Source organism: Rissa tridactyla, chromosome 1 (assembly GCF_028500815.1).
Source record: "Rissa tridactyla isolate bRisTri1 chromosome 1, bRisTri1.patW.cur.20221130, whole genome shotgun sequence".
Classification (NCBI taxonomy): domain Eukaryota; kingdom Metazoa; phylum Chordata; class Aves; order Charadriiformes; family Laridae; genus Rissa; species Rissa tridactyla.
The window spans coordinates 194,213,820-194,223,569 of NC_071466.1; the positions used below are offsets into that span (position 1 = coordinate 194,213,820).

The 9,750-nt window shown below is 38.5% G+C and overlaps 1 protein-coding gene across 1 annotated transcript in view; it reads left to right on the forward strand.

The window, feature by feature from the left end:
* Positions 1 to 8,805, forward strand: part of PTPRZ1 (protein tyrosine phosphatase receptor type Z1) — a 142,757-nt gene extending 133,952 nt beyond the window's left edge. Inside the window, exons 23-30 of the mRNA XM_054211737.1 lie at positions 43 to 189; positions 2,333 to 2,426; positions 2,730 to 2,803; positions 3,825 to 3,953; positions 5,447 to 5,593; positions 5,893 to 6,035; positions 6,662 to 6,797; positions 8,462 to 8,805. Coding sequence (XP_054067712.1) covers positions 43 to 189; positions 2,333 to 2,426; positions 2,730 to 2,803; positions 3,825 to 3,953; positions 5,447 to 5,593; positions 5,893 to 6,035; positions 6,662 to 6,797; positions 8,462 to 8,602 — 1,011 coding nt within the window. The 3' untranslated portion in view covers positions 8,603 to 8,805. The remainder of the gene's footprint in view (positions 1 to 42; positions 190 to 2,332; positions 2,427 to 2,729; positions 2,804 to 3,824; positions 3,954 to 5,446; positions 5,594 to 5,892; positions 6,036 to 6,661; positions 6,798 to 8,461) is intronic.
* Positions 8,806 to 9,750: the final 945 nt, after the last annotated feature.

Sequence of the window (9,750 nt, forward strand, 5' to 3'; positions counted from 1 at the left end):
TGAAAATAATTAGAGCTTGGATGTTTGGTTTTATTTTCCTAGGAACAGTACATCTTCATTCACGATGCATTGGTCGAAGCGATACTCAGTAAAGAAACAGAAGTGCTTGAGACTCACATTCATGCCTATGTGAATGCTCTCTTGATACCTGGACCAACGGGAAAGACCAGACTGGAGAAACAATTCAAGGTGAGCTCTTCGAGATAGTAACACAAAAAGCTTGCAAACTTGAATGACTTAAAAGTAGGTATCTCAGCACAACTTTAATTAGTTTTCTCTATCTAAAATTTAACTGCTGAGCCTAAATTCAGAGCAATTTAACAAATGCATGCAGTCAGTTGGGACAAAAGAATTATTTGCATACTCTTAACAAGGAATTTAAAAAAAAATAATACAAAAGCATAAGAAACAGGCCAGTAAGTAGATTCTGGAAAATCTAACGACATGCCTTTGCACAAAGATCCCAAACGTAAAAAACATTCTGGAAAGATGTCGCTCTGGCAAAAACGTCATGAGCTATATTGGTCGGTCAGCATATTCCCCTCAGTGTACAGCACTGACTAGAAGACAGACTTCACCTCAGCAGGCAATAAGTGAACACTTTGGTGCTTGTGGATGTAGAGATCAGTGTGTACATGCACGGGTCTTTCAGTCACCCAGAGAAAGAGCAGGCCCAGCCAGGTAACAGCCCAGAGTCTATAAGAGAAACAGCTCATTGACTCGTGGGGAGAATAGGAAGTCCAGCTCACTCACTGAGTCACTGATAGAGGAAACACAGCAAATCCTACCTTTTCAAATGAATTTGAATTCAGAGAAGAAGATCGTATTTAAATGTTTTCCAGATTATGTGGCAAAACAGACTTTGCTTTCCCTAGTTCAATAGGAAATGAATGATTAGAACCTTTCTCTCTAAGGATTTTAATTCTAAGGAGGACTGCATGGGATAGTGTGTATTCTTTCTACAATTAGCTATTGGATCATAAGTAAAAAAAGCAAATAAGTCTGTAGATAATGTCAGTATATAATGACGCTATGAAAATATTAATATATCTATTTTCTGAAGTATGTTAGTTACATAAGCAAAGTAATTAGTATTTCTTCAAGATAATGAACAATATAGAACAACAGAATAGGAACAACATACCAAAGGATTTCACAGTTAGCTGCTGTCCTGGCTTGAATAATCTGACAGCGTTGCACTGTTGTTTCCTAGGGAAAATTAGGGACTCTTATCTCAGCTGTGATGTGCTTGGAGAAATAAACATCCCACCTTTCCTACACAGATGAAAGAATAAAACATATGAAAGAATAAAACAGAGTGTGTAAATATATATAAACACAGAGTGTGCATTGCAAATTGCAGGAGCCATATAGAGCTTCAGTTTCAAGAGCTTAAATATTATCAGAAAGGGACATGTCTCATTCAATCTCATTTTCTTTTGCAAGCTAAAATTACTAGAATAATAACAAACATGTGGAGTCTTGTTTTACTGAGGAACTATTTTAGATGAACAAAAATTGTGGTCTAATTCAATTTGATGGAACTTCCCTGGTTTGATATCTGTTTTTCCAAAGCAGGAAGCCTCTTAAAGCAACACATGCCCAGCCCAAAACATCACAGAAAAGTCTTTTGAATTCTTTTGAACATTCTGATTAATCTGGTTGATTTTACTAGCAATCAAAAAAAAAAAAAACAAAACAACCCTAAAAACTAGGAAAAACCTGTTTTCCAAACTTATTTCCTGCCTAAGCAGTATATATACAGCATTGTGGTGTATATGCATATATACTCATTCCTTCTTATGCTCTTGTCTATTTGAATTGTATTCACTGAAACAAGTAAATCAATGAGACCCAGATCAGTCCTATTTTCCTCTCACAGGTTTGGACAGAAAATCAGGAAGCTCCTAACTGGGGTATCTAGAGATGCCTCACATCAGGAGCTATACTGTCTGTACAACAATGCAGATTTTTTCTGCACAGGTATTTACTGGTTTCCAAAACTATTTAAAGTTACACAAACAGCTGTGCAGGCAAAATGGAAGTGACACCAGGATGGCAACAAGCACTGGGGGGCTGGACGTGGGAAGAACAAAAAGTGGCATTTCCTTCAAAGACATGCTGATCAGTCTAAGGCTCAAGAATCATTTGAACTGGTAAAACAGTGAAGAAAAAAGATTCTGATGACTTGCTAAGTAGTTTAGCCATATAAGTAGATACCTAAATTTGAGACAGCTAGCCTGCAATACATGCACCCTTCTATTTAATGCAGCTAATGAAGGAATTACTTTTGTACAGTGACCTGATTTTTTTTTTACCTTTGTTGTTTCAGTTACTGAGCCAGTCTAACACACAGCAGTGTGATTATTCAACTGCACTCAAACAGTGTAACAGAGAAAAGAACCGAACTTCATCCATCATTCCTGGTAAGCTGGTTCAAATCAGCTCCTCTGGGTGGCAAAAACTTTCTGAACTGTGTGTCAAACCTTCAGTCTTTCCTGAGCGAGAACTGAAGACATCTGCATTGGTGTGGAGCAATGTTCTGTAAAGTAATTTCAGTGAAGAAATTATTTAAGTACGACACATAGGAAAACAAAATAGATGGCTGGATAACACTTTATCCCAATTGGTGGAACTTAGTGTTATCATTACTATGAGAGCTGTGAGATAACTGCTATAATATATGAGTCATTTCAACAATGTACTAGTGCATTACTTTTTTCTTACAGTGGAAAGATCTAGAGTGGGTATCTCATCACTGTCTGGTGAAGGGACAGACTACATCAATGCTTCCTATATTATGGTAAGTCAGTTAACAGCATTGGTGAAAAACTATGTCCCATTGTGTAGCTGCTTTCAGAGCTGCCATGTGTCCGAGGTAAGGTGGCCCAGTCCTGATTCTGAAAGCTCCTTTCTTCCATTTTTCACTCTGCCTGAAAGAGTTACTTCCCCCAGGAAGTGTTATTTCTAGTTTTAGGTTAGGTTAAGTGCATTGCATTTTAGCAATCTGTAGAACCAGAAATCTCTTCATAGCTTTAAAAACTGGTGAAGGTAAATGCCACCCGTGGAAGGATCTTTTGAGATGAACTAAAAGTATTAATTAACAAGTTATTTTTTAATGCCTGTACTGTAGTTTGCCTTCCTACCTGCTCATCTTACAGAGCTTTTGCAACTGGCATAGCCCAAGGCGCCATAGTTCATCAGCTTTTCATTATCTTTTTGTTCCCTGGGTTTTCTTCAACTCTTTTCCCCTTCATTAGCTGAGAGGGAGGTCTAAATGCTTCCTGGACATTCAGGAAGGAGATGGGAAAGCCCCTACAGTGCTGTTTATAACGTGATCCTTCATCAAGTGCATTAGTGCAAAAGAGCTATCTTTTGTGGTAAGAAGTTCATCTGTGACATTTGTACAAATTAAGAGACCACTTGGAATTTCTGCAGATCTTTCAAGTATTCTTTTATTTGTTTCAGGGTTGCCAGCTCTTCTAGAAGTCTGTTTAATGTAGAACAATTAGCATTTGTGTCTGAGTCAATGTATTTTCATTCCTAGTTGGCTGTTCAAGTCTCCACTGATTTCTTTTGTCTTTTTTTTTTTTTGGTCAAATTTTTCAAAGATTGAAAAGCTATTTCAGTGTAGTTGATTTTATTCTTTTCCTCTAGAAAATACTGTAATGAAAGTTTTATATTCTTCTAATATTCTTGCAGGAAGCCAAAGGAGGCACAAGTCTGCAATTTATTTTCAAGGCTTCTGGCTCTGTCCACTGGAAGCTTCCTTTAAATGTTAATAGTTGGGCATCAATTCTGAGTCTGTTGATTTTGTTTTGCAGGGTTATTATCAAAGTAATGAATTCATTATTACCCAGCATCCCTTACTACACACTATCAAAGATTTCTGGAGAATGATATGGGACCATAATGCCCAGCTAATAGTCATGCTTCCTGATAGCCAGAATATGGTAGGTTTCATGGGCGATTGTTATGGGTTTACATATGAATTTCATTAGTATTACCATTTTGAAATATACAGGATATGAGACAATATCTTGGATTTTGAAAAAAAAAACAATTAAAAATCAATAATACTGTACTGAGTGTAAAATCCCTGAATTCTCTAATGGAAATATGGAGATCCTTGTCTGAGCAGATCACAACTGGCATGAGAAAGTGTTGAATGATTCCTGTATAATTTATAAAAAAAGCCAAACAGCAGAAGTAACCTTTATGCAAGGTTAGTTTTTGCTCCAGGACTTTTACTTTAGTTGTAATGTGGCTTCTTCAGCCCTTATTAGGTAAGGGGAGAAATATGAAGTTTTTTCTTGTGCTCGTCTCCTAAAGTTACAAATGATTAGCAAGGATTTATCTGACTCTAAACAGCAAAGGAAGATCAAGTGTTCATCCTGCATGTGTAATTTAATAACAAATGAATATGTTTTTCACTTAGTAGAAATGCAGGAATATCTGAGAGCTTTTAGGTTGGTACTTAGAGAAATCTTGAGGTGTGAGAGGGCATCCTGTTTGGTAATGAGTTTGGAGGAAAGCCATGCAAATGCTTTGGAGAGTCTTGCATGATTGGAAAAACATCTACAACCAAGACAATGGTGGGGTTTTTTCCTCTCATAAAGAGTTTTATGAATGTTACACTTCCTATAAAACAGATGGATTTTTAAGTTAGCCCTTGTAATAAGGGAGGTTGTTTTGCCAGGAGGTGCTGGTTCATTATGATCCCAGTAAGAAAGGCACTCAGACTTTGTAAAGTATCATTTAAAATGCTATTTATTAGACCTAACATGATAAAGGAGAGCGTAGCATAGGTAATCTTACATCCCTTCAGATACTGGGAACCCCAAGTTGTGCAGCATTGAACGTATCGCTGATCAAGGTACAACACGCTATACAGCTCCCATCCATGGAAGGGTTACCCCCATTTTGGCTATTCAAGCTATTAAAGGATTTTGTTAAAAGAAAACAACCCTGTTCATCATTTCTGCTGTCAAACAGAAAGGATGTTCTTATGAGAACTTCTTGCTGCACTTGTAGATAACGCCAAGGCCACTCAGGTGGCGTAATCATCGGTACAGAGTGGGAGCTGCCTGCGGGCTCCTCTGTTACAATCCCCCAGCTAGGTTTCTCACGTCGCCGTGGGCTATGGGCAGCACAGCACAGCCTGAAGGCCAGGCTGGACCTGTTTCACAGCACAGAACGTGTTGGCTGTTACGTGGGTCACTGTCTGCACAAGGTACAGTGATCTCCTGGTCAGGATACCTACAGAGATGTCTGAAAACCATCACTAGTGGTGTTTATAATCCCACTGAAATTTTCATTTGTCAATTTAAATCTAACTGGCTGCATTCATTACATACATGACACATTATTTATTATGCTGGACTAAGTTTTATTTTAAGAGCTCAACATTACTTACTTTTATGGCTCCTTTTTTTTTTTCCTGGAGGCTGAAGATGAATTTGTATACTGGCCAAACAAAGATGAGCCTATAAACTGTGAGAGTTTCAAAGTTACTATGATTGCTGAAGAACACAAATGTCTGTCTAACGAGGAGAAGCTCATAATCCAAGACTTTATTTTAGAAGCTACACAGGTAACACTGTCATAAACGTGTAACTCAGGATTTGATTTGTTAAAGGTAATGCCTACATTTTGTTACATTTTCTTTGGTAAATGAGTGGTAAAATTCCGTGTCCTTGAAGCACCCAGGGAGGGAGTAATGCATAGGTAATGCATAGGTAATGCAGTGGCACAGGGAATAGCGTAGTCCAACCTCCACAGCAGTGGGATTCTGTATCTGGAGGCTGGAACCGGACTGGAACAGGGTGAAGGATGAGAATAAAGACAGTCATTTTTTTACCAAATTGATTTATGCTTTTTTCACCCTTTTAGGATGACTATGTACTTGAAGTGAGGCATTTTCAGTGTCCAAAATGGCCAAATCCTGATAGTCCTATTAGTAAAACTTTTGAACTGATCAGCATCATCAAAGAGGAAACTTCCAACCGTGATGGACCCATGATTGTACATGACGAGTAAGAACTGCAGCTTTCAGTTTGTTTTGGTGTTTTTCTGTAGAACCATCCTTTCACCTCATTTAGAGTGAAAGCTGCTGAAACAAGGCACAAACTCTGCACCTAACAATAGTGCTTCTGTTTCAGCTACAGCAACAACAGAAACATTTTTATTTTATCACACTTCAGTGTTCTCTTTTCAGTTCTATCGTTTTGATACTGCAGATGATTGTCGAGTAGGGCACTGGAGAAGAAATCAATCAGGGATTCATTGTCTATTATTGAAAGAAGTAAGACTATTTAGATGAGGCACCTTACCCTACTCCAGCTGTTTAATAATGGCCAAAAATACTGAAACACTGAAATACTGAAGGACCTGAGGCCTTCAGGATTTGCTTAGAAGAGGATTGTCAACACAGCTCTAAAACTGGCTTTTAAAGACTCTCCAGAAATTGTAGCCAGGTGCTGTGAAGGTTGTGTTAAGGCACTGCTGGGCAGGCCTGTTTCGGAAAGCATAAAGATCACATGACAGAAATTCATCTTATCATTTCACTCTGGATTTTCTATTTTCTCCAGCTGTAGAAACTTGATCCAGCTTGTAGACTTTCTTTTTGTGTTTTGGTGTTTGTTTTTTTTACTTTACAAAGGCACGGAGGGGTAACAGCAGGCACTTTCTGTGCATTAACAACACTAATGCATCAACTGGAAAATGAGAACTCAGTGGATGTTTACCAGGTAGCGAAGATGATAAATTTGATGAGGCCTGGAGTCTTTACAGATATTGTAAGTAATAAGCAAAATGTGTGCATATTTTTTTTCCTATGTGTGGTATTATTAGTGTGCTTAGATCTCAGGGCAACATTATTGAACCATTAGCATCTTAGTTTCTGCGTGAGTTAATCAAAAGTGTTTTCCAGAGGTGCTGTACTGGACCTGCTGCTTATTCCAAAACAAAGTATTTCCCACGAAAACATGTTATGTGGTTATCAAGTGGTCATATTCAAAATGCGCAGAGCTGCTGCCATCATCATAAAACCTGCACTATGTCATGTAAATGAAGGTTTTAATTCAGCAGGAATAAATTTGTGCTCCAAGTAGACCCTGAAGTAGTTACCCTAGTTTTCCATTTCAGGATGGACTTTGATCTTCCGCGACCTGTTCAATGGTCACTTGACACCATTGTCACTGTCGCTTAAAGAAAGAAAAAACATCAAAAGTATAACAAATAAGAATTACTTAATAAGTCAGCGTCATAGAAATGAAAATTCATCACAGAAATTAAAAACTACAAACCCTGCCCCTTTGGCCACGCCACTACAAATCTGGCTGCTGTAGAGCTACAACGGATGTAATACGGAGAACATTTTGAGTGAACCAGTTGAGTTAGCATTATCACATTTTTGCCAGCAAAACCAGGACATGACATGGGATTGGCAGATGACTGTGTCTGCCCCTTGCCCTGCTCAGCTAGCCCAGAGTGAGGTGCCTGGCAGACAATGGAGTGAAAATGGGAGCTCTTCCCACCCCAGCAGCACCATAAGGACCTTCATTCCTCTTGCCTCAGGAGCCTCCAGCAAACACCTGGGCCTTTTATCTCAGATTTCCAGTTTTCCATCCTCCTACTGCAAATTTTCAGTTTCGTTACTTTCTACCCCGTATCTCTTAGTCCAACCTAATAGTCCAAACCCCACTCTATTTATTCAGTCTTACTGTTCCCCACTCCTTCCATCACAGAAATTCTTTATCCTTGTATATCCATCCTAGAACCCAAAATATTCCTCTGCCCTTTCAGAGCATCCACTGTTCCCTGGTGCAGCACAGGTGCCTGCTCTCCTCGCACAGAGCATCCAGTTGTTTCCTCCCTGCCAGCCCACGCTGCGATCCAGCTGGCTGCTGGCACTCCCTGCGTCCCACCGCACCCAACTGAGACGCCCCGCTCCCTCTAGGCAGTGAATCTTCCCACAAAGTCTTGGCTCTCCTCCTACACTTGGTCTTCAAAAACATAAACAGTAAATGCAAGTACCAAAAAGAAAAAAAAAAATCAATCTACCTCGATGGAATTCAGAGGGGAAAAATGAGAATATATTCAAGGAGGGAAAAAAAGCCAGCAGACCGACAGTAGCCCTCATCTTGACCCCATTCAGTCCATGGGAACTTTCCGTTTGACTTTAACAAGGACCATATTCGGCACATGGTATTTCTTTGGAAATACAGTTTTCTCCCCTACCTGTACTGTGTTCCTTAATCTTGTGCTTTACATTGTGTACAGAGGGAGCCATTAGTCAGAAAATTAATAAAGCTGCTAAGTAGCACAATAAATTGTGGAGCACAGTACATTAACAGACTGACACATCAGCTGTTAATTAATTTTGAGTAACAGTGCTACAAGATAATCTAGTGTTACTATTTCTGACAACACACTGACTGTCTCCTCTTTTCTTCCCCAGGAACAGTACCAGTTTCTGTACAAAGCTATTCTCAGCCTTGTCAGCACGAGGCAAGAAGAAAACCCATCAGCATCTATGGACAGTAATGGCTCGGCTTTACCGGATGGAAACGCAGCTGAAAGTTTAGAATCTTTAGTTTAATTAACACGTCAAATTAAACACACACATACCTACATCACGCCGGTTACACCTAGAGTTTACCGTTATTGTTCTCAGTTTTATACTTTGGGGGGAGGGGAATCTGTCCAGTCACTATATATATATAAAAAAATCAGATCCCAACCGTTGCTCAAACAGTCATTTCTTTACATATGACTTTACTGCGGAACTTTTATCATTAACAATGTGTGCCTTTTCTTGAAAGATTTCTTGTAATACGTTGTTACGTCTGGACTAACTTGATTGACTTTTACAGTGTTTCTAAGAATTGAATTGTGGTATGTTTTTTCAGTATTAGGTTTTGATTTATCTGGCTTTACTTTTAACTTAAAATTATCATATTTATAGATGTTAGGGGTTTCTCAATTACAAACATGTCATGGGTTTAGTATTTGATTTATTTGCTGTATTTATAACAATTTACAATTGCTAGAAATGTAACTTTTAATATCGTAGAATGTAAATAAAATACCATTCTCCATAACAGTCAACATTTTAAGACTTCAGTTAGACATTTAGAATAGTAATCTGATACTTAACTGTAAATACTGCTACTTCTGTAGTGATCCATGGACCAAATTTATATTTATAATTGTAGATTTTTATATTTTACTACAGAGTCAGTTTTCTAGTTCTGTGTAATTGCCTTGTTAAAATGATGTAGTCCAGGATGTTTTTATTTTAACAAAGTCTTCTGATATATAATTGTGCATCTTAAGCAATTAACCTTCATATAGCTGCATGTGATTTTAACTTTTTGTGGGAAATAGAAAGCATTTGTTTTGAAATGAGAAGTTTTTATGAGAATAACACCTGTACTTGGCATTGTTAAATTGTTTTTACCTATGGCATTGCAAAAATAAATATAAATATTCCAGTCTGTGTTTAGTGGTCTTCCACATACAGTAAAGAGCCCACAGTGTCTTGTAGGGGAGCTTTTACTTCCAAGAGCAAGGGCTCGAGGCTGACCTGGAGGCGGCTGCTCTTCCCGTGGAATCTGCGAGTTCAGAAGACACTTTTGGAAAACTTTTTTGTTATTTAATCTCTGTTCCGCTTCCAGCCACACCTGTAGTGTCCACATTAGCTCTTTTTTTAAGCCTCTCCTTGCACGTCTCCCAGTCTGGTTGCCC